Source organism: Sebastes fasciatus, chromosome 10 (genome assembly GCF_043250625.1).
Source record: "Sebastes fasciatus isolate fSebFas1 chromosome 10, fSebFas1.pri, whole genome shotgun sequence".
Classification (NCBI taxonomy): Eukaryota; Metazoa; Chordata; class Actinopteri; order Perciformes; family Sebastidae; genus Sebastes; species Sebastes fasciatus.
The window spans coordinates 9,916,000-9,939,171 of record NC_133804.1 but is presented as its reverse complement, the minus strand read 5'-3'; the positions used below and the strand labels follow the sequence as shown (position 1 = coordinate 9,939,171).

Genomic DNA, 23,172 nt, shown 5'->3' with positions numbered 1-23,172 from the left:
TGCCTTGTAAACCCAGCAATTAAGTTGTCATGTAAACATTTCCACACAATTTTTTGCCATATCTAGATATCTCAAGTGACCCCTATCTGTACACAATCTCATGTGGGGCCCTGACCCCTAAGGTTGCTTGAAGTTGATATATGTGGTCGTAAAACTGCAGCCGCCCGGAACAACAGGTGCAAAATCAACCCAGTAAAACACATACGAACACACACACACACACAGGCCCCTCTGTCCGAGCGCCCGGATAGAGCGGGTGCTTTGATATGATGCCCACTGCATCCTCCCATTCTCCGCACCGCTCTGCCATCGCTTCTGTGCTCTCTCTCCCCCTCTCTCTCTCCGTCATGCCCACCCTTCCCTCGTTTCCTCCCCCATCTTAGGCTCCTCAGCCTTTCTTTCATTTTGCTTCGCGCCTCCCCATTTCTGAATGCGTGTCCCTGCTCTCTCTCTCTCTCTCTCTCTCTCTCTCTCTCTGCTTCGGGGCCATAAAATAGAAGGGGAAGCTTGTGTGTGTGTGTGTGTGTGTGTGTGTGTGTGTGTGTGTGTGTGCGCGAGTGCGGCACATGTACATGCGCCTCGCTACGTGTCTAAACGTTCGAGGCACACGGGATGTAGATTGGGCATCTGTGTGCGTTGCTGCTGGTTCCCCATCTTATGACATGTGCTGTGACTCCGACACGATCGGATCTGGTTGCCATGGCTACCGATGCCCCACTTAAAGCTGCCGCTCCAGAGTTTGTGTGTCTGTGCATGCGTGTGCATTACATACAAACATAGCATATCATTTCAGTGAGCATGTGCATTCCTTTGAGTGCCATGTGCGTCCATATGCGGTGCGTGCATCTCTGCACTAGTGTATGAAAATAGAGGACTGGAGGTGTTTCCTCTATGGGTGTGTGTGTGTGTGCTCATAATAAGGCACGCTCTTTAATCTTTAATGCAGCTGAAACTACAACAAGGAGCACACAGTCAGAGGCAGGGGAAGCGTGTTTTCCAACACAGACTTCTTTAACATGTCAGCAGGAGACCAGATCAGGGGAAACAGTATGGAATGGTAGTAAACATGGCTCTTGCCTCCCCAGGACACTCAAACAACCAAATAACATCCAGGGGATTCTTTCAACAGAAGAACAAAGCATCTCCTGCTGTCCGTGTCGTGCCACGGCTACACATTAATGCGTTTAATTCCATCTAAATGTGTGCATCTCATGATCTCACAGTCACACATCACCTTTATTTTTAGATTTTCTTTGTTCCAACACGTCTGCACGCAAAGAGGAAAAGTGAACCGCCTTATTCATTTTCCCGTGGCTGTATGCATCAGCAGGCTGCTGCCGATACCGTGTGCCTGAAAGCACAGGGTGATCTTATGAGGTACACACACACAGCATCGCCGAGGAGCAGTCCATTTTTTTCTTCGTTTGCCTCGACACGTTAAAGCACAGATCCTTACGCGTCATACTTTACACATCAATTGCGTCTGCACACACCCCATCAGAGGCAGATACATACCCCCCTCACACGCACACACATAGAGGAAACTCCTCCAGTGTGGGTGTTCAAATCAAAACAAACGCTGATGAGTCATCTTTCTGTGAGGCTCACCAGTGTTCTGCTGCTGGAGCAGTGCTTCTACAGCAGTGGGGGATACAGTATACACGCTGCTGCTCGGCCTGGTAGCTAGCTGTGTCAGGTTTTTCTCCGTAGGATCTCAGATTCTTTCATATGACAGGAGTGGACTGATGAGGAAAAGGAGCTGCTGTCCACGAGACCTAGATGAAGGTCGTCATTTTTTCAATTATCTCGGGAATGATGGATTCCTAAAAAAGTGCCCAATGTGTCACACAACCTGATACTGTCTCTGATGATCCAACCGAAATGCAAATGTAGCTATTTCAAAGGTGGAAGAAAAAGGTATGAAGAAAAACATCACTGATCAAAACCACTAGTGGAAAGTCTCTAAGTACATTTACTCAAGCCATGTACTTAAGTAGAGTTTTGAGGTATTTGTACTTAACTTGAGTATTTCCATTTTCTTATACTTTATACTTCTACTTCTCTACATCTCAGTGGTAATATACTTTTTACTCCACTACATTTATTAGATAGCTTTAGTTAGTTACTTGCTGATTTTGATTATTAATACAAAATATAATCAACAAATAAATGATTATGTATATGTCATAGATTAAACTACCCAGCGTATATAGAGTAAATCATTTCTACACTGTGGTATTACTACTTTTACTAAAGTAAAAGATCTGAGTACTTCATCCACCAACGCATTTACTCAAGTCTTAAGTACTTAAGTAGCATTTTGAGGAACTTGTACTTTATTTAAGTATTATTTATGTATTGATATTACTTATTTCTTCCACTCTACCACATTTCAGAGGGAAATATTGAACTTTTTACTCCAGAACATTTGTCTGACAGCTATAGTTACTTTGCAGACTACTATTTTAAATACAAAACAAGTAATCACATACTTCTTATATGTTAAACTTCACAGCCAGCAGCAAGATATTTGCAGCAACACAAACCTTTCATTACGTATATGATTTTTATTTTATCTATTAAAAAGTGAATCCACAGCAGGTCGACTCAGATCTTATACGTTTGTTTTTAATTTGATCAAATTCAGAAAATGTCTTTTACCGGATGTTTTTTTTGTAATATATCTGTTAGATTCATTGTCAGGATACACATTTCTTAAAAAGAGCACATATCTGGGCATGTTTTTTTTGTTTGTTTGTCAGTGTTAGGAATATTAATTCAGATATTTTACCAAAATGAAAGTATCAATACCACACTGTAAAAATACTCAATTACAAATAAAAGTCCTGCATTTTCCAAAATAGACTTTATTATTAGTAAAATGTACTTATATACTATACTATACTACTATATACTATGTACTATGTATACTATGTACTATATATATATATACGTATATATATATACATATATATATATACGTATATAAATTGCTTTATATATATTGCAATATTACTGATGAAAGTATCAACTTTCAGCTAAAGCTACTGACCCATTAATGCATCAGTAATATTAAACCAAGATATATAAATACACTGAGGCAGGTAAGTACATTGTGTTGATAATAAAGTCCATTTTGGAAAATGCAAATCTCTCTTTTACTTGTAATTGAGTATTTTTACAGCGTGGTTTTGATACTTTTACTTCGGTAAAATATCTGAATTACTACTCCTAACACCGACCAAAAATAAAAACATGCCTAGATATGTACTCTTTTAAAGAAAAGCATATTATTCCGTCAATTAAACTGACAAATACATTACAAAAACGTGGTAAAAAAAAAATTCTGAATGTTGATCAAATTAAAACAAGAATCGTATAAGATCTGAGTTGGCCTGTGGATACACTTTTTATAGATCATTTACAGAATTACATTTTTAGTGTTGTTGCATATATCTTACAAACAAACAAAATTTGTCATTTTTGATCGGCAATATTTTAAATGTTAGGAAAGATTTCCATTAAATAACATGTGTTTCAGTAAAGCATTTCTTGCCTCAAGTTAGTCAAATTGTGTATATAATTTCTGTATGTAATATTGACTTATTTGGCTGCACAATTCCCCCAAAACACACAGTACACACAATTCAGCTACACACGTTGCTATGTGGCTCCAATTAGCCATTGTGCACAGGCAAAACGGCACAGTATTTCTAGAGAAACTAAGAGCTATGATGTCCGACTGATGCCCCCACCTTCCACAGAGAAATAACATAAATAGCTCTTTGTCTAAAAGATGTAGGTGAGGACAAATGTTTGCTATCAGCACCAATGTGTCTTACATCTGTGTACATTTATTCTTCTCTCTTCTGGTAAGCAAGAGAAACCAGCACTTCTTAAGGAAGACCTCAGTGTCACTGCATCCTTAAAATGACACAAGACTCCTCAGATCAGCCTGAGAGAGATGAAGAGCTTCCAGAAACAGAGGCCAACGTGAAGCTCCTGTAAGCGCACAGATTAATACTAGCCTTTCGCCCCTTACTTTATTCAGAAGAAAATAAGATCTGAGCATAAGCCTGCCACTGAGGGTCTATATGTTTGAAGCCCCACAGAAAAAAAGGAGGGGGCTTCACAGGAACAGGGACAACACTGAGAGACGTTGGCGAGCGAATCTCTGAGCTCGGGCTCTTCACGTGGAAGAGGCAAGGAGACTCATCTTCAAAGAACACATACGAGGAAACCACGAGTGGAGCCGCAACAAGATGAAACAATTCTCCCTCAAGACTTGTGGTGCAACTGTGTAAATTTTTCTTTGTTTTTACTTTACTGACGACAAACCTAAAAGGTTGTTTCAGAGCATCAGATTATCTGAAACCTGTAAATAACAGCATTCTTTCATTGTTCCTCCCCCCCAGATTCCGCTCGCGGGTTTAAATCATCTCCATGTGCTGTCATTCCACTTTCATTCCAAGCTTTAAATCATATAGAAACTTTCACTTCCTATTTTGGTGATTTCCTAGTGATCACAGTTTGAGATTGAGGAACATGACACTTGAAATAACTGATATAAAATGGTGTCTGTTCCTCAAAAAACAGCACGTCTTACAATGTTTATATCCAATTGTTGTGATTTTCTTCGAGAGCTACAACAATTAATCGATTAGTCGTCAACTATTAAATTATCCGCCAATTATTTTGATAATTAATTAATCGGTTTGAGTATTTCTTTAAAGAAAAAAAGTAAAAGTTCTCTGATTCCAACTTCTTAAATGTGAATATTTTCTGGTTTCTTTACTCCTCAATGACAGTAAACTGAATATCTTTGAGTTGTGGACAAAACAAAACATGTGGACGTTGTCTTGGGCTTTGGGAAACACTGATCGTCATTTTTCACAATTTTCCGACATTTTATAGACCAAACAATTAATCGATTAATCGAGCAAATAACCGAAAGATTAGTCGACAATGAAAATAATCGTTAGTTGCAGCCCTACAGTCTTCATATACAGCTTGTCTTATGCTCAGAGCTAGCATCCCTGCAGCCTGTAAGAGGAGGGGAATCATTGGTTTGCTGTGGGTGGAATGCAAATCACTGCCAAATGCAGGATTTTATATCAGCACATGTTTTTTTTGGGACTGACTGACTTATAACTTACTGGCCCTAAACTGGCAGCATGTTTAAAATCATGGCTAAGTGTAATTAACTCCGCATTTGGCAATAAGTAATCACTACTATCTCATTTTAGATATCCTGAACATAAATATATGTCCATAAGTCCACCCAATTCGACTGTTAGCAGGCCATTAAATAGGAGTTATCGGTTGCTATAAGCACCATAGATGTGGTTCAATAGGGGCCTACTATGTTGTAAAAGTGAAAGTGAAACTTAAAAGCAACAAGTTCTAACATGTTGTAAAACTGAATGAAACGTCACCTTTTGAACACAAAAAGGCTTCTTTAGGTTTAGGCAATAAAACTACAACTTATTTAGGTTTAGGCAATAAAACTACAACTTCTTTAGGTTTAGGCAAAAAAAAAAAAAGGTAGGTTTAGGCAACAAAACTACAACTTCTTTAGTTTTAAGCAAAAAAAAACCACTTTGTTTCGTTTAGGGAAAAACATTTTGTCTTGGGTTAAAATAACTACGAGCAAAAAGACAACTACACATTATTGGTTTCACACAGGATGCAAACTCCGGTCTCCTCGGTGAAAACCCTGTGTTTTGTATTTAAAATTCAGGGAAGATTTCCATTAAATAACTTTAATTTCAGTAAAGCATTTCTTGTCCTCAAGTTAGGTGAGTAAAACTGTGAAAACATTTACATTTCTGTATATAATATTGATGTTATTTTGAGGAATCTTGAGGCTTTTGTGGCTAGTACACACAATTTAGGGGCTCTGGACAAAACCCTGTGTTTTGTGTCCCATCCATCGTCTCCGACCTCCACCCCTTATGGAGTTTCACACTGTCTATACTACAGCGCCTCACTGCTCCTGTCATAATTACTACGGTCGCTATAGGTCACTGACGTGTTATTTTAAACCTTCTTTCGGTGATCTATCATGTGAATAGATGATAAAACCGACCAGTGGGTGTAGTAGGCCCCTATTGAGCCACATCTGTGGGGCTTATAGAAACTGATAACGCCTATTCAATAGCCTGACAACAGTCTAATCGTCTGATAAGTCAGTTACACAGCAAAAAAACTGAACCAAAACCAACATTTTTAGTGTTTTCCATGTTGCAAAACCCTTGCAACCGCACTTGGCCTGCTACTGATCTAATCTCCAATCAAATTTCAGCTTTCCAAGTGAACACTCCACGGATCAGAGGATGAAGCCGTATAACTCCAACTGGCTGTGGCTGAGGAGAGCAATTACAAAACCAGGAACATCATCGTAATCACCCAAACGTAACGCATCCCAAACACTCCCCCCCTCGCCGCCGTGTCCCCTGAGGGTCCGACAACCACCTTGACTTCTAATCTCAGACACCATCAGCACTTTACCATACTGAAAATCTTGAAACACATGTATAGAAATTCATGGATTATTAAAAAGTGGTCACTCTGTATGTGCGATGGATGCAGACTCACAATCACAACTGTCTATAGGAGTATTACACTGTAGGTTTGAGTCATCACACAGGAGTGATTAAGTCATTCTGAAGTAAGGGATTGCGGACACCCCCCCCCCCCCCCCACTCCACCCCTCCCCCCCTCCCTCCATCCCCATTTCCATTGTCTGTCAATAGGCCTACCACAGTTTGCCTCACAGCTCTGTGTCTGACCAGAGTGTGTGAGAACGGCTCCTACCACACACACACACACATGCACGCATGATTAGTGATTACTCATTCATACTGTTTTATCTCGTGCCAGCAAAGCCAGCAACAGAAATAAGTGATCGGTGCTGTTTTGCCTCATATGGCAGGAAGGCATTGCGTTGTCCACGGTGCTGAGGCTGACTGTACGGGCTGGCATAGGTGGTGGTGGTGGTGGAAGAGGAGGGGGGTGGAGGGGTGGGGGGGTGCATGCAGCTAAACTACATTAATCAAACGTGCACGCGCACAAGCACACACACATACAATGAGTGTGGCTTAGAGCATGTGACAGCCAGTGGAAGAGCAGGTGACATATCTTGCACATTCATTGATGGGAGCTGATGCTGATGCTGCTGATGCTGCTGCTGCTGATGGAGGCAGCAGCAGCAGCAGCATCCTACAGGCTTGGCTCTCTCAAGCAAGCGAGATGACAGAATGCTGAGCCTCCACTCCCTGCTTCTTGGGGGGACATCCATTTCACCGCACTGGCTCCAATGCATCCACTCCTATACTTTAATGACTTTAATCAGTCACCACACTCACAGATCACACAGTCAAGCCTGCAGGTTTATAGGATGAGGAGGACACACACATGCACACAGTGTGGCCCTCCTCTGCTCATCATCATCATCATCATCACCATCACCATCACCATCCTCAATGATGCAAATGAATCCAATCTTACCTTTCATCCAGTCCAGCACTTGCTTTGGTGTCCATTTACTTATAGGCTCCATAACCAAAGCCATGGTGTCACAGTCAGTCTCTCCGAGGTGAACGGCTCAGAACTCAATGCGGGCGACATAAACCGACCCGTCGGTCACATCTGGAAGGATGATGACACGGCGGCTGCAGCGGCGGCTGGATAAGCTGAGAGGAAAGAAAGGTTTGTCAGTTTTATTCTCTCCATCAGAGCATGGCCGCCTGCAGAAAACGGTGAAGAAGAAGAAGAAGCGGGGATGCGGTGGTGGTGCAATCCACGCGCACACACACGGAGACACACGCGCACACACTCCTTTCCCCCCTCCCTCCCTCACTCTCTCGACTCTCTCTCTTCTCTCTCGCGCTCTCTCTCTTCTCTCGTGCCTTCCCGCCAGCAGCCCCGCGCGCTGTGAGAAGTGGATTCGGTGGGTGCGAGAGGATGGAGCGAGCCCTCCCCATCTCCTCTCCTCTCCTCTCCTCTTCCTCCTCCCGCCCGCCTCGCTGCAGCATCACAAGGGCCACCACTCATAACACAGACCAGGGAATGGTGCAACGCACACCATATATAGGGAGGATCTCTCTCTCTGCCCCCCACACACACACACATGCACATATACATACATGCAGAAATAACTTAAACAATCCCTTTGATGAAATGCAACCTCTGTGTGGCAAAATCATATATAAAGCGCAGTAAGGTATTTTGAGTACCACAGACATATTATACAAATACCTGAAATATTATAGATATTATAAGCTTTTATTATTAGGAATAATAATTCGTGTCATCATTAGTCTTCTTTACCTATATAGAAAAATGGTGATTGTCTGCATGTTCTTTGCGCGTGCTACATCACAAGGTATAAGGTAATGCTTATATGTCAGCTGTTTTTTTTTTAACTTCACCATCTGTGGATGGATGAGGAGATCAGCATCAGTTGTCCGTGGCGCTGCTGCTGCTGCTGCTGCTCGGTGCATGATGGGCTCAGCTGGGAAGAACAGCGCCCCCTGCTGCGCACCTGGGACACAGGTGACGTCATGGATTAAGGCAGCCAGCATCCCCTCCACACACACCACCACCACCACACACCACCACCACCCAAATAAGGCTCACTTTATACATAGGGAGATGGAAAAGGTAGCAGAAAGATAGGTAGATAGATAGATAGATAGATGGATGGATAGATAGATAGATAGATAGATAGATAGATAGATAGATAGTAGATAGATAGATAGATAGATAGATAGTAGATAGATAGATAGATAGATAGATAGATAGATAGATAGATAGATAGATAGTAGATAGATAGATAGATAGATAGATAGTAGATAGATAGATAGATAGATAGATAGATAGATAGATAGATAGATAGATAGATAGATAGATGTTATGTGAGAGGAGCTCTAACAAAACAAAGACGGTTATTTTGTCAGATATGGACACAAAGGTGAAACATTTAGTGAAAGTTGCTCCCCGGGCGCTTTACTGCAGCTCACTGCTCCTTTGGATGGGTTAAATGTAGAGGTTAAAGTTCACGTATGTACCTGTATGTGATGAATCTAATAAAGATGAAAAAATTCAAATTGATTTTTGGAAGTTATGATCGATTCAGAATTGTAGAAGATAAAAATCGAGATAGATAGATAGATAGATAGATAGATAGATAAACAGACAGAAGGAACAGATCACAAAACACAGTGAATATAAATCAATTTACTTTATTTCTGTCACACAGAATTGACATACAAAACAGATTAGTTTCAAAGTGCAGAATGCCATTTAGCTCTAGTGTGAACCTCCAAACAGATAGGGATGCTCAGTAAAAAGTAACAATCATGTTGTGTGAAGTCCTTCAAATGAAAAAGTATGGCAGTTAGTGGCTGCGTTTACGTTATTGGCAAGGTACCTCAATGTCTGTTTCGACCTGGTTCACAGGAGAGAACATTTATTGTCCAATTTGCCTAATGGTTTGGATTGCTGTCCCCAAATTATTCATACTTGCTCTGTGTCTTTCTGTCTCTCTCTGATATACTGTATATACAGCATATTGTTAGCAGAAACGTCAATAAACTATACATAAGACTATAGACCATTTCAATGGAATTGCATTGCTAGGCAGCAGCTTGGGTCCATGTTTACTTCCTGTCAGCTCATGTCATTCACATACACTGCAACAGGAAGTAAACTGAGACACATTTAGAATGTTTTTGTTTTTAAAACTGTGAAATGGTCTAATATAAGACAGCACCCAAGTCAGTTTTACTGTATTGCTCACCGTGCAGTACAGTATAACCTATTTTGGGATTAAGAGATGTTTAGGAATAGTGTTTTTTCAGTTATCTAAAACATCTGTAATACTGTCTCTTATAGTCATTTGAGTTCTAAGATAAAAAGCAATAAAATTCATATATACAGTATGTACAGTATATATGTATGTATGTATACATACATATATACTATATATACTGTATATATATATTGTTGTAACAAGCTCAGTCAGTTTTAAAGCTAGATTGAAGACACTTGCATCATATGAAACTAGAAAACCTAATGAATCCATTGGTAACCATCTCATACTAGCTTGTTGCGAAGGAGGCTAAGTAGCACTATGAAGTTATGCTAAATATTGTTGAGGAAAAGCTGTCATGGTCATTTTCAAAGTGGTCCCTTGACCTCTGACCTCAAGATATGTGAATGAAAATGGGTTCTATGGGTACCCACGAGTCTCCCCTTTACAGACATGCCCACTTTATGATAATCACATGCAGTTTGGGGCAAGTCATAGTCAAGTCAGCACACTGACACACTGACAGCTGTTGTTGCCTGTTGGGCTTGAGTTGGCATGTTATGATTTGAGCATTTGTTTATGCTAAATGCAGTATATGTGAGGGTTTCTGGACAAAATATAAAATAATAAATATATTCATACATTTGCATAAAGCAGCATATTTGCCAACTCCCATGTTGATAAGAGTATTAAATACTTAACAAATCTCCCTTTAGGATCCATTTTGAACAGATAAAAAAATGTGTGATTAATTTGCGATTAATCATGATTAATCGTGGCCAATCACGCGATTAATCGTGATTTAATATTTTTAATCGATTGACATTTACCAAACATTTTGCAATAGAAAATAAGCATCAATCGCACGCAACATTTTTCCTGTCAATATGAAATCTCATAATTGATGAAAAGTTAAAGATGGAAATCTAAACACAACATTTGCTGTCTGACTAACAGGGACATATGATATGTTGTATCCTGCAGTGAAACAGTAAACACTTCCTGTTGGCAACCTACTATACATACTGGTCAAGCACAGTTTCAGTGGCAAACTAAACTACAAACACTTCTCAAAGGATACTCTCTGACATGTCCAGGTTGATGAGGACACAAACCAAAGTTTTGGTTCTGCTTCCACATGTCTGTGACCTCCTCCTCCTCCTCCAGCGGCCCACTGAACAAAGTCAATGGTGGGCGGGACTACGGCGCTTTTCCGAATGTCACAGCGATGATCTTGAGCTCCCATTGGCTCCTGTCTGCGAACACGTCACAATCATGATTAGAATTGATGATCGGACGTTCTGATTTCATTGTCTAGCAAAAAGGGGGGACTGGTGAAGAAATCTGCTTGAATTTTCACTGTCCGTCTGATTTTGACATCAAAAATGGTAAGTAGGGTAGTGATTTCACTTTTTCTGCTACAGGAAAACCCCCTGCTCGTGCTTGCTGGTATCCTTTAGAAGCCAGGGTCAGCGGGTATATCCACACCAGGGTCTGGAAATCACAGATTTGAAGGAAAAGTTTAGCTGCAGCTATCCATGGGGAAGCTATGCTAATGCTCGGGGCCTGTATGCTAGCTGTGTGTGTGTGGTGCTGCAGCTCTTACCCGGTTTGTTTACTGGCTGGCTGGCTGGCTGGCTTCAACTCATGGCATGTGCTTCCTTGTGTGGGATATTGTGCTTCTCAATCCTCCAGGCTGTTGCTGTACTAATCTAACGAGCCCCACTACAATGTGTTGGCTAATTGTGTCCGTAATGTTTCCATATTGACTGTAGCCATGCGCAGTCAGCCTGCCACAATACAGCTGCTGTCTGTCTGTTCTGGATGCTTATTGGTCGCACTACTCTCCCGTATGTGCTGTTTTCTGCTGTCTTTACCCAAAACAACTCTGATTCAAACTTGTAGTCACCAGAGTTGTTCAGCTCTCTGACAGACAGTCCAACTGCTGCTACTTTAACCCAGCTGCTTGCTGTCTCTCTTTTCTCCCTCATTCTCTCTCAGTGTGCCAACATTATACACATGTGCTTCGCATTCATAACACTGGAGCCCATTCAATACTATTACTATCTCTGTTTGTGTGGAGGATTGGAAGCTAAAAGCTAGTGAGCTGTGTCCAAGATAACTTCTGTATTGTTTATACTGTACACACATTTATTACTCTGAAGGCTTGCAATACAATTCATATATACAGTATATATATGAATATATATATATGAATATATATATATATATATATATATATATATATATATAAAATGACTTATTCTCTAAGAGTGAAAGAAGATGAGTTTAACAGAAAATGGGAAAAATGGATTAGGTATAGAAATAAAGACATAATCACTGTATAACTGTATTGACAATACTGTAAGTTATTGGAACATGTTTTAATAAGAAAATAACCCTGTGTACTGCATTATCAATTGTAAACTGAACCCCTCGCTGCACTGTTGCAAGTTTCGTTGTTATATTTGTGTTTTATTTGTGTATGCATAAAAGCAATAAAGACTAAAGTGACAAAAAAAAAGAAAAAGATTGAGAAATGCACTAGTCAGTTTCATCACATTGTAGACAACCAGTCAACACTTTGTCATATAATACATTACTACATTTTGGTAAAAGTTACATCAAGCTTTGTGAAGCTGTAAAACATACAACACACTGTCAGTCATAATATAATAGGCTGCGACAAGCCCACAGTGTAGCATCAATAATAACACTATCAATCAAGCTAATATGTTAGAATAACATTGTTCTATTCATCAACTTAAATGTGTGCTCTTGAATTAATCATGGAGGTATAATAATACACGTATTAATGACATGTTATACCTGACTTTTGGACAAAAAAAAACCATTATGTTCTATTCATCAACTTTAATGTGTGTATGTGGTATGTATGTGTGTATATATATATATATATATATATATATTGTTGTATCAGGCTTAGTCAGTTTTAAAGCTAGATTGGAGACACTTGCATCATATGAAACTAGAAAACCTAAGGAATCCATTGGTAACCATCTCATACTAGCTTGTTGCGAAGGAGGCTAAGTAACGCTATGAAGTTATGCTAAATTTTGGTGAGGAAAAACTGGCATGGCCATTTTCAAAGGGCTCCCTTGACCTCTGACCTCAAGATATGTGAACCCACGAGTCTCCCCTTTACAGACATGCCCAGTTTATGATAATCACATGCAGTTTGGGGCAAGTCATAGTCAAGTCAACACACTGACACACTGACAGCTGTTATTACCATACTAAATTATGTTCGTTTGGAGCTGGAATTTTTTACTTCACCTTGCTTATAATACATTATAATGTTTTTTTTGTTGTCCAAAAGTCGGGTATTATTATAACTCCATGATTAATTCAAGAGCACACATTTAAGTTGATGAATAGAACAATGTTATTCTAACATATTAGCTTGATTGATAGTGTTATTATTGATGCTACACTGTGGGCTTGTCGCAGCCTATTATATTATGACTGACAGTGTGTTGTATGTTTTACAGCTTCACAAAGCTTGATGCAACTTTCTCCAAAATGTTGTAATGTATTATATGACAAAGTGTTGACTGGTTGTCTACAATGTGATGAAACTGACTAGTGCATTTCTCAATCTTTGTTTTTTTGTTGTCACTTTAGTCTTTATTGCTTTTATGCATACACAAATAAAACACACATATAACAACGAAACTTGCAACAGTGCAGCGAGGGGTTCAGTTTACAATTGATGATGCAGTACACAGGGTTATTTTCTTATTAAAACATGTTCCAATAACTTACAGTATTGTCAATACAGTTAAACAGTGATTATGTCTTTATTTCTATACCTAATCCATTTTCCCCATTTTCTGTTAAACTCATCTTCTTTCACTCTTAGAGAATAAGTCATTTTCTCCATCACAAATATTTCCTGTACTATGTCTAACCATTGACTAAGTCTGGGGGTGTCCGCTACAAGCCATTTTATGGTAATGACCTTTCTGCCAGTACTGATCTTCCTTCAGCACCACTGTAGTTATATTACCCCGGTATAAAATGGAACATTTCTTGATTAAATATCCTAATACCTCCTTTAATACTGAATTCACTCTGTCCCAAAATGGTTCTATTTTTGGGCAACTCCAGAAGATCTGTGCATGATTTGCGTCTGAATGGTCACATTGTCTCCAGCATGTTTGTAGCCTTAGAATTTGCTTGTTTTTTATGTTAGGCGTAATGAAGAAACAAATCAGATTTTTCCAATTAAATTCTCTCCACAATTGTGAATAAGTGGATGTCTGTAGCATTTCTCAATCTTGATGCAGAAAAAGACTGCTATTCTTCTGTTATTATTAGTGTAGAAGTGTGCTCATAATGACATGGAGTTGTAATTATGCTCTTTTTATTTAGCGTTTGTCTGCTTTGCTTTCTCCTCAGCCCCATTACCCAGCAGTGTGCCAGGTACACTGAGACACACGATGAGTGCAATCAAACTCGTGCTAATCTAGAAACATGGAGGTTTCGCTGTGATCTGCATGGCTGCCCCGTTCCCCTCCAGTAGCAGAATGGATGCGTGGTCACAGAGACGTGGCCTGCAGACTGTGAGTACATCAAGAGTTGTATTCCAATTGGAGCTACAAAATATTAAAAAAAATGACATCTGACATATTGAAAACAAAGTACAGGGACTGCTGCTGCAGTTGTAATGTTGCGAATGTGACATTTTTGACACAATTGCACATGTGTCATGAAGTTATAAGTTCACATTAATGTTTTATCTCTTTAAATCGAATCAACAAATCACAATCTGCCAGTGAGCTCTAGTGAATTATTGTGTGATACAAAGTGTTTTGTGGGCTCTTTATCTTTGTGATTGTCTCTCAGATGAACCTGCGGTCAGTGTTTACGGTTGACCAGCAGAGGATCCTGGAACGTTACTATGATAACGGGATGACCAATCAGAGCAAGGCCTGCTTTCAGCTAATACTGCAGTGTGCTCAGGAGGCCAAACTGGACTTCAGCGTGGTCCGGGTAGGCCCATAAAATGTGTTTGTGTGAATGAGCAAAAAGGGAAGCGGGAGTCCTTTCTATGATTTGTGTTGCACCATCGTTGGGGGCAAGTAATTGAGACAGCGAGTCTTCATCTAATGCAGAGTCCTGAGTTATTATCCTCACTTTGCTGAATTAGTCCCTGTAGTGTATTGCAGAATGTTTTTTTAAGTGATGCTACTGAGCTGATTGCTCTTCTCCCCGCAGACATGGGTCGGCAACAAAAGACGCAAGATCGCCTCCAGGATAGAGAACGGAGGCATGTCTCATTCCTTGTCCGGTCATGGACTCGGTGGGGGATTGCTCTCCAATCACACATTACCCGGGGGTTCACTGTCCAATCACAGCATGGCGACAGGGGCGCTGCTTCCTGCCGAACTGGCCGCAGCGCGGAACATCCAGAACCGCGTGCACCTCCTCCCTCCATCCTCGTCCTTCCCTTCTTTCTCGTCGACATCTTCCTCCCCTTCCTCCTCCTCTCCCCACAGCAGCGGAAGCAACAACAACAACAATGACGTCATACTAACCGGGATTTACTCTCTAAACTCCGTCCCTCGACCCTCCCGACCCAGACCCGACGCCCCCCCATCCCAGTCGGACTCTGAGCTCTCCGCGCACACATCCTCGTCTCTGATCAACCGGGCCCTGCAGAGCAGGAACAGCTCCACCTCCTCGCCCCTCCACTCCAAGCTGGTCTCGCTCTCTCAGAACCTCCCACCCCTCACTTCCGCCTCAGGGCCTTTAGTCTACACTGCAGTCAGGAAGGGAGCTTTATCCCTCGGGGTGTCGGGGATAAGCGCAGGAGCAGGGGTGGTACCTCACAACTGGACCAGGCAGTATGGCACAGCGCAAACTCGCCCTTGGTCCTCGTCCTCGCAGTCCCAAAGTCAGCAGCCTCAGCACAGACCTCACTCCAACCCCCAACCTCAACCGCCCGCCCCTCAGAAGCCTCGGGTCTCCCTCGCAGTACAAAACTCCGGTCCCTCCTCTGAGCAGACACTTCGTATCCAGCAGGTCTTCACCTTGTCAGAAAGAGGCGAGGGCGACAGGCTCGGGCCGAGTCACGCGTTTACCCGTAAAAGCCAGGAAAGTCATAGGCCGGTGGACCACTCTCTGGACGCCAGTCATAACTTCTCCATCGCCATGGAAACCGGAGACGAAGAAAATGAGTGGCAAAGGGAAGAGGAGCTGGCAAACATGGCCGCTCAGACACACATCCACCAGGAGCGGACGTCAACCAGTCCAAGCGAGGCTGAGGTGTGCGTGGTGAGTGGAGGCCACACGCCCCCTACGATCAGCTCTAGACCCACACCGCTCCACAGCAACACTACTCTTCAGGGCAGCTACTCCGTCACAGCACAGACCTCACTCTCAGCGGAATCCGACTCACAGGTAAGGAGAGGTTCTAGCGTCGATGCCGCTTTCCTTCAAAGTGAATTGAAAGACTTAACCTGACTGTGTCTGTGTGCAGACTGCAGTCGGTGTGTCTGCTGCCCCCTGGGTTATCAGCAACTCCAGAAAGAGAACAGTCAGTACTTTTTTTTTGTCACTTTAAACACAAAACTTTGAATATATAATATAGGAAAAAAACATTTAAAGGTCAGCGTGAATGTTCTAAACAGAGGTTTGTGGTTCAGCTGCAGGATCGGACCCAGTTCAGTGATGGGGATCTCATCCAACTGAAGCGCTACTGGGACCGAGGCATGACCAGCCTGGGCTCAGTCTGCAGGGAAAAGATCACTGCTGCAGCGAACCAACTCAATGTAGACACTGAAATAGTCAAGGTAACCAACTCCACAGGGTTAAAGAATTAGTTTTGTATATTAACACAAATACAGAGAGATGTAGAAAATAGGGCTGTCAAACTTAACGCGATAATAACACATGAAACTAGAAAAACCTAATGAATCCATTGGTACCAACCATGTCATACTAGATTGTCGCAAAGGACGCTTAATAACGCTCCAAACGTAGGCTAAATTTTGGTGAGGAAAAACTGGCATGGCCATTTTCAAAGGGGTCGCTTGACCTCTGACCTCAAGATATGTGAATGAAAATGGGTTCTAAGGGTACCCACGAGTCTCCCCTTTACAGATATGACCACTTTATGATAATCACATGCAGTTTTGGGCAAGTCAGCACACTGCCTGTTGGGCTTGAGTTTGCCATGATATGATTTTAGCATATTTTGTATGCTAAATGCAGTACCTGTGAGGGTTTCTGGACAATATTTGTAATTTTTTTGTGTTGTTAATTGATTTCCAATAATAAATATATACAACATTTGCATAAAGCAACATATTTGCCCACTCCCATATTGATAAGAGTATTAAATACTTGAAAAATCTCCCTTTAAATGTCAATTTTGAACAGATAAATGTACATTTTGAACAGATAAATGTGCGATTAATTTGCGATTAATCACGATTAATTAATTGAATCGATTGACAGTCCTACTAGAAAAGTATAATTTCTGCAGTATCCTTGACACTAGAGAGTTATTTTGTAGACTTCCAGAGCTGTGAGCCTTCTTCACAGCCTGGCCACTTGTCTATGACATTTAGTGAAAACAAGAATATTTGACTCGTCTGAACTTTCGAGAGCTAAAAAGAAAACAGGAAAAGAGCGACTTTTTCTAGGTCATAGAAGTTTTCTAACTGACTTAACTCAAAAGTTGTGTAAAAGTCACGCAGTTATGTATCAGGGCTGCAGTAGGAATGCTGATGGACTAAATATAGTCTCCTAGTCCTGACACACACATGACCCACTGCCATCTCACTTACTGGGATATTTATTGCAAGGAAGAAAAAGCTTTGCCTCTTCAGAGAAACAGTACACCACTATCAGGATCATCTTCAAATCATTGCACATTGCAATAATTAAACAACTACTTAAAACTAATTTTCGGCTAAATGCAATACATGTAGAGCTGCAACAATTAATCAGTTAATCGATTAGTTGTGAACTATTAAATTAATCTATTTATTTTTATAATCAATTAATCAGTTTGAGTAATTTTAAGGGGAAAAAAGTCTAAATTCTCTGATTCCAGCTTCTTAAATGTGAATATTTCCTGGTTTCTTTACTCCTTTATGACAGTAAACTGAATATCTTTGAGTGTGTGGACAAAACAAGACATTTGAGGGTGTCATCTTGGGCTTTGGGAAACACCGATCGACAATTTTTTTTACCACGTTCTGACATTTTATAGATCAGATAACTAATCAATTATTAGAGAACATAATCAACAGATTAATCTATAATGAAAATAATCATTATTTGCAGCCCTAGATACATGTATACATTCTTTTCCCTGACTTAACTGTTACATTCATCACATTTGACACTTTATTTTGAAAGGCTGATCGATATCCTTGAACTTTAGTTGAGCATTTTTCTTCCAAGTCTGTGACACTTACCATGTTGTCTTTTGTGTTTTCAGACATGGATCAGTAACAGGCGGAGGAAGTACCGTCTGATGGGTATTGAAATCCCTCCGCCTACAGGTGGGCCTGCTGTATTCTCGTCCCCAGGGAACGAATCCCCGGTGGCCCTCAGCCCCGACGATGAGCGGCTCAGATCGCCCGAACTCAGAGATGACATGAATGATGAGGGATCTCTCTGCCTGTCTGAAGGTTAGGCTGCTGATGCAATGCAAACACAAACACCTGAAGTCTGTAGAAACTGTGTATCTCAGCATTCATGCAATCTTTCTGGCTTCTAGATGGCACCATCGACTCACAACATAGAGACGAAGATGACGGAGTAGATGTGCTCACTGCTGCTCCGCTGGCCAATAATGTGGTACTTCATTATTTCTTTGATATTACAGTAGCAGCCTCATTAAAATGAGCCACTAAGGAATGGGCGCTGGTAGGGATAGGGTTCATACTCAAATGTGATGAAATGGATTAGATCTCCTTCATTCTACTTGAAGGGATAGTTTGGGTGAATTGAAGTGGGGTTGTATGAGGTACTTATCCATAGTCAATGTATTACCTACAGTGAATGACGATCGGCACGCTTTCAGCTTGGAGAATCAGACAGGAGTTACTGCACGGAAGCAAAGCAATGTACTGCTGTGGACGGGGCCGGCAGGAAAACATATTTTAGCCGCCTGTTGTTTGTCGCAACTAAAATACACCAGCTGTACAGCTGTATACTAACCATGGCAAATTTTCCCATCATGCCGGGTCATTTTAGAAGTTTTAGTGTTTTATCACACCATGTGTTTCATGGTTAGTATGAGCTAACATAACCTTTACAGCACTATTATAAACAAAACACAGTTGCCGATGCATTCTACAAACAAGAAGAAGTTGAAGCTTTGTTATTCTTTTACCGGAGAGTATGGTTTGTTTGTTTGAGAAAACAAATCAAAGCTTATCTACATACGGTATGTAGCGCCTTCCATCCAAAACGGCAACACAAAGTGTTTTACATACATAACACAGTACATTACAGAAATAGAATATAAGGAATGAAATCCAGAGCAGATAATAATTGCCGAAAGACTTAAATGTGTCATGATAATTTGATCTAATCTCTGTTTTTTTTTTTTTTTTTAACAGAAGATCGAAGTAATTGATGAGGATGAGGAAGACGAATACGATGACGATGGTGAATTAGTGGCTTCAGACCTAGAGCAAATGCAGGGCCTCCTGGAATTCAAGGTGAAGACACACACAAGACTATGGCCCCTTTCACACGGAGATTCTGCAATACTGTCATAGAGAAGATCCGCTGTTACACCGGCTTTGCTTTTTCACACTGAACCAAACAACGGCGGCATAATGCAGTGATTTTAGATAGCATGCCGGCATCACGGAAGAAAAAGAGGCGTGACGTTTAACACAACAGCGTCGGCATTTAGTGTGTGTAGTCCCGCCGTGCCGGCTGTCCCTTTCACACAGACGTCAGCTCGGCTCTGTGACTACCTCCACTGCCGACTCAGTGACGGAACACCACCTCCGTAACGTTCACACAAAACAGAGTGGCGAAATAACGGCACAACAGTCCTGCCTTGAACAGGCTGATGACACATTGACCAAACATAAACTGGTGGCTGTAATAACCATTTCTGAAAAAACGAAACTAAAATGAAATCGAAAAGAAATAAAAAACAAATTGAAAATTCTAAACAATTACAAACTTGGCTCTGAATTAACGTCTTGCCTTTTGCTTTGAATCCATCTGTTTCAGCACGAGGAAGTGCAGTTCTTAGAAAACGAGCTAGAGAACCAAAAACAAAAATACGACGAGCTCGCAAGCTTCACGAAGAGCCTGCTCAGCGCCGTGAGGAACAATGACCTGGAGAGACAGCAGGTAACATTCACAGTCACCTTTACACACTGACGAGATCCATTAGAATACAGCTTGGAAGTGAAACACCACAGTTTATAGACATTTCTCACCTGAAGTCTGCCATCTGTGTTTATGTGTTCAGGAACTTATGGCCAGTCTACCTCAGCCTTCAGACCAGGACTGGGACATGACTGTGGAGAGAGGAACGCAGCCAGACGCATCCTCCAACCACAACGGCTCCCCGATGGGCCCGGCGTGCAGCGCGGAGCCTCCAGCGAACGAAGAAGTCCCACTGGTCTCCCTAGACAAAGACGATACAACGACTGAAGTTACTGAGCCCTCTGCATCAGAGGAGCAGCTGCAGGAGGCGGTTGCAGAACAAAATTGACTATGTCATGTACATCAGCTCACATAGACTCATACGGATGTTTCCACACTCCACATATAGAAGCTGGTTTCAGATTATATGGCCTCACATTTACACAAACACTCAACGCTCCACGCCCAGTGCCTGTGGATTGATGCTTCACTACGACTGTTGGGCTGACAAATGCCTTTTTTACTGCATATCATCCGCCTTGCTCTGGACCTGTCCAGAGAGAACAATAAACGACCTCTAACTTATCTGTGTGGCTCACTGTGTGTTTCACTGAGACAAGTGACACTTTTCTTATATATCAACGTATATTAGATGTAGAAAAAAACACTATGAATATTTTTAAAACCTTAACTGTTAAAAGAATAATGTTCACACACAGTTTTTTTTGTAGATTACAGTTACAGACAAGAATATTGCGATTCAACATCTGTTTAAAAAACTATGGGACTTCCATCCAATTTGTCCAGATTCCCATCATAAAATTCAAACATGATTAATATACAATATCCCCGATGGCACTAACTGGCTTGTTCTCTTTTAGGAGGTGAAAGATTTGAACTTCAATCTGTTATACACGTCAGTTCAACTTTAAAGGTGCCATTGATAACATTCAGCCTTTAGATGTCGCATTCTCCCTCTCCCTTTGCATTCATTCACTTCACAACAAATGGTTGCCAGTTCTCTGCGCTTACCATCAAACACACTCATTTGTTTGTTTTTTCCACACTAACTGTCAACTTGATCGCTGACGACCCAGAGATACCATTGGCATGAACTACAAAGCAGGCTTTGGGGTTAGTGAGGTAACTTCAGAGTTAACCCTTCAGGGTTTTCCGTCACACTGCTTCACTTACTGGGGTAGATCACCATGGTAACTTATGCTGCACACCTAACCTGCTCCGTAGCAGGTTATGTTCAAGATAAGAGATCAACTCGTATAAAAGCACCGCCTACTGACCAATCAAAACTTGGTGCACAGATCGTATGATATTACACAAATATAAAGAAGTTACAGTCATAATCCAGGCTGAAAACAACAGTTTAAACTGACAAATGCTGGAAGGACAGCTGGCTGTATGCTGTGGGTGCTTACCGCTTTGAATTATCTTTTTATATTTATATTTTTACTTGCTCCTGAGTCCGCTTCACACCGCCAGAGACGGGGATGCAGCTGAAAGAAGGCTGAAATAGTCATACACGCCACAACTTTACCAAAGGGCATAATGAAGCGTAATCTATTCATCCATTCTATTCTGAAAGCTATTTATATATCACTGCCCCATCTAGACGACTTTATCTGACTTTTAAGTATTCCATTAAATTAATAGTCTGTTAATTTACGTATTCACACATCAGCAATTTTTTCTTTTGCCAGCTGTGCTTCCTGCATTTGGCAGCTGCAACGGTGTTACGTTTAGTCTGGATTATGTGTTTAACTTCTTCGTATTTGCCTAATATTATAGTTTGCTCTTTGTAAAATCTGCCGCTCTGCTGACAGTAGACTTGTCCATGTTTGTGACTGGTCATATGCCGCAAACACCACCTCTTCCATGTGAACGTGCTGGTAGTCAAATAGAGAAACCCTGGATTGATTTAGGACCGCTTAGCGGGATTGTGGTTGATAGGATTAGTTAAGCCAGATAACGAGAAGATACCCTCGGTATGTTGAACTGGCTTCGTAATACAGGCCTCACTTGATACCAACGTTGTAATACTACTGGCTTACAAACCTTGTTAGAAGTGGGAACCAAACGTCAGATATCTTTCACAAAGATAAACAAAACATTCATTTTGGACCCTTAAATTTTTTTTTTAAATGATTAATTCACAATCATAATAATCTACTTTAAGAAAAGCCATTCTTTTATTCGGCGTCTTTCTAAAAGCTTATTTATTCATCTACATAAAAATGTTATCAATAAGACCTTTAGGATTATTATGTCTATCCTATTTTGAAGAAACCAGCACAGATTGTCTTGAGAATCGGTAGTAATTAATTGCCAAATTAGATTCACAATTAAATTTTAAGTTGTGACTATAAACAAATGTAGACTTGTAGTCTATATTACATTACCTCACCACCACACAAAGACTTTGTGCCAGTGGGAGGGAGAGAGAGTCAGAGCTGGAGGGAAAGTGGATGAGCTTTAAGCCTCTTATTTCCACTTGGACTAGGGATGGACAGGCTTATGAAACAGTGGATTCAAAACATTCAACTTACACCCTTTAAGGGTCAAAAAAAGGGGGGGAGTCCAAGGCACTCTTCTGGCAAAAAAATATATAAAAAGCCTTTGTTCAATTGTCTATTTCATGATGAAATGCTAAAAACAATGCTGGTACATGTAAGATTGGGTAGCAACCCACAAACAGCCTTCTTCAGGGTGTAACCCTCAGCACACAGCTTTCCCTTTTGTGAGTACACAGACAAGTGATGATGCAAACACCTGAGCAAGAGGCCAATAAACTCTCAGGTGGTGACAAGTGCAAAATGTGGTCACTAGATGGCTCTACAGGATGTCAAGAAAGCAGAGAAAATAATGAAAATAAAATAAGAAAACATAAATATACAGATAACAAGACAGAAAAAAGTAAATAAGTAATAATATATATCCATTTATGGCAACAGTACCAGACCACATGC

General features: G+C 41.0%; 2 protein-coding genes and 1 long non-coding RNA gene across 6 annotated transcripts in view; 1 reads left to right on the top strand and 2 right to left on the bottom strand.

The window, feature by feature from the left end:
• LOC141775075 (connector enhancer of kinase suppressor of ras 2) overlaps window positions 1-8,012 on the bottom strand; it is an 82,466-nt gene extending 74,454 nt beyond the window's left edge. For 3 of the 4 annotated variants that reach the window (XR_012595547.1, XM_074648001.1, XM_074648002.1), the window contains exon 1: window positions 7,510-8,012. Coding sequence is in view for 3 of the 4 variants with exons in the window: in XM_074648001.1 (XP_074504102.1) it covers window positions 7,510-7,573 (64 nt within the window). In the remaining variant the exon portion in view is untranslated. The remainder of the gene's footprint in view (window positions 1-7,509) is intronic. The other variant, XM_074648003.1, reaches the window with a different exon arrangement.
• A 2,916-nt stretch (window positions 8,013-10,928) lies between these two features.
• LOC141775074 (uncharacterized) lies at window positions 10,929-11,559 on the bottom strand. Its single transcript, XR_012595546.1, has 3 exons — window positions 11,421-11,559; window positions 11,225-11,308; window positions 10,929-11,070 (listed from the first exon to the last, which is right to left on the bottom strand). It is a non-coding gene; the product is annotated as an uncharacterized LOC141775074 (long non-coding RNA).
• hdx (highly divergent homeobox) lies at window positions 11,064-20,776 on the top strand. The gene is made up of 11 exons (XM_074647998.1): window positions 11,064-11,202; window positions 14,237-14,400; window positions 14,684-14,830; window positions 15,056-16,240; window positions 16,320-16,376; window positions 16,486-16,632; window positions 18,291-18,483; window positions 18,573-18,652; window positions 19,420-19,521; window positions 20,051-20,173; window positions 20,295-20,776. Exons 2-11 carry the CDS (start codon window positions 14,335-14,337, stop codon window positions 20,538-20,540), a joined length of 2,346 nt encoding a protein of 781 aa, XP_074504099.1. The 5' UTR covers window positions 11,064-11,202; window positions 14,237-14,334; the 3' UTR covers window positions 20,541-20,776.
• The last annotated feature ends 2,396 nt before the right edge of the window (window positions 20,777-23,172 follow it).

What these genes read in the sequence shown, in the direction of transcription:
- hdx (XM_074647998.1), top strand. Translation starts at nt 14,335, where the DNA reads ATGGCTGCCCCGTTCCCCTCCAGTAGCAGAATGGATGCGTGGTCACAG. An exon ending in GCAACTCCAGAAAGAGAACA is followed by an intron (nt 16,377 to 16,485) that starts GTCAGTACTTTT and finishes TTTGTGGTTCAG; the next exon opens with CTGCAGGATCGGACCCAGTT. An exon ending in AGGGCCTCCTGGAATTCAAG is followed by an intron (nt 19,522 to 20,050) that starts GTGAAGACACAC and finishes CATCTGTTTCAG; the next exon opens with CACGAGGAAGTGCAGTTCTT.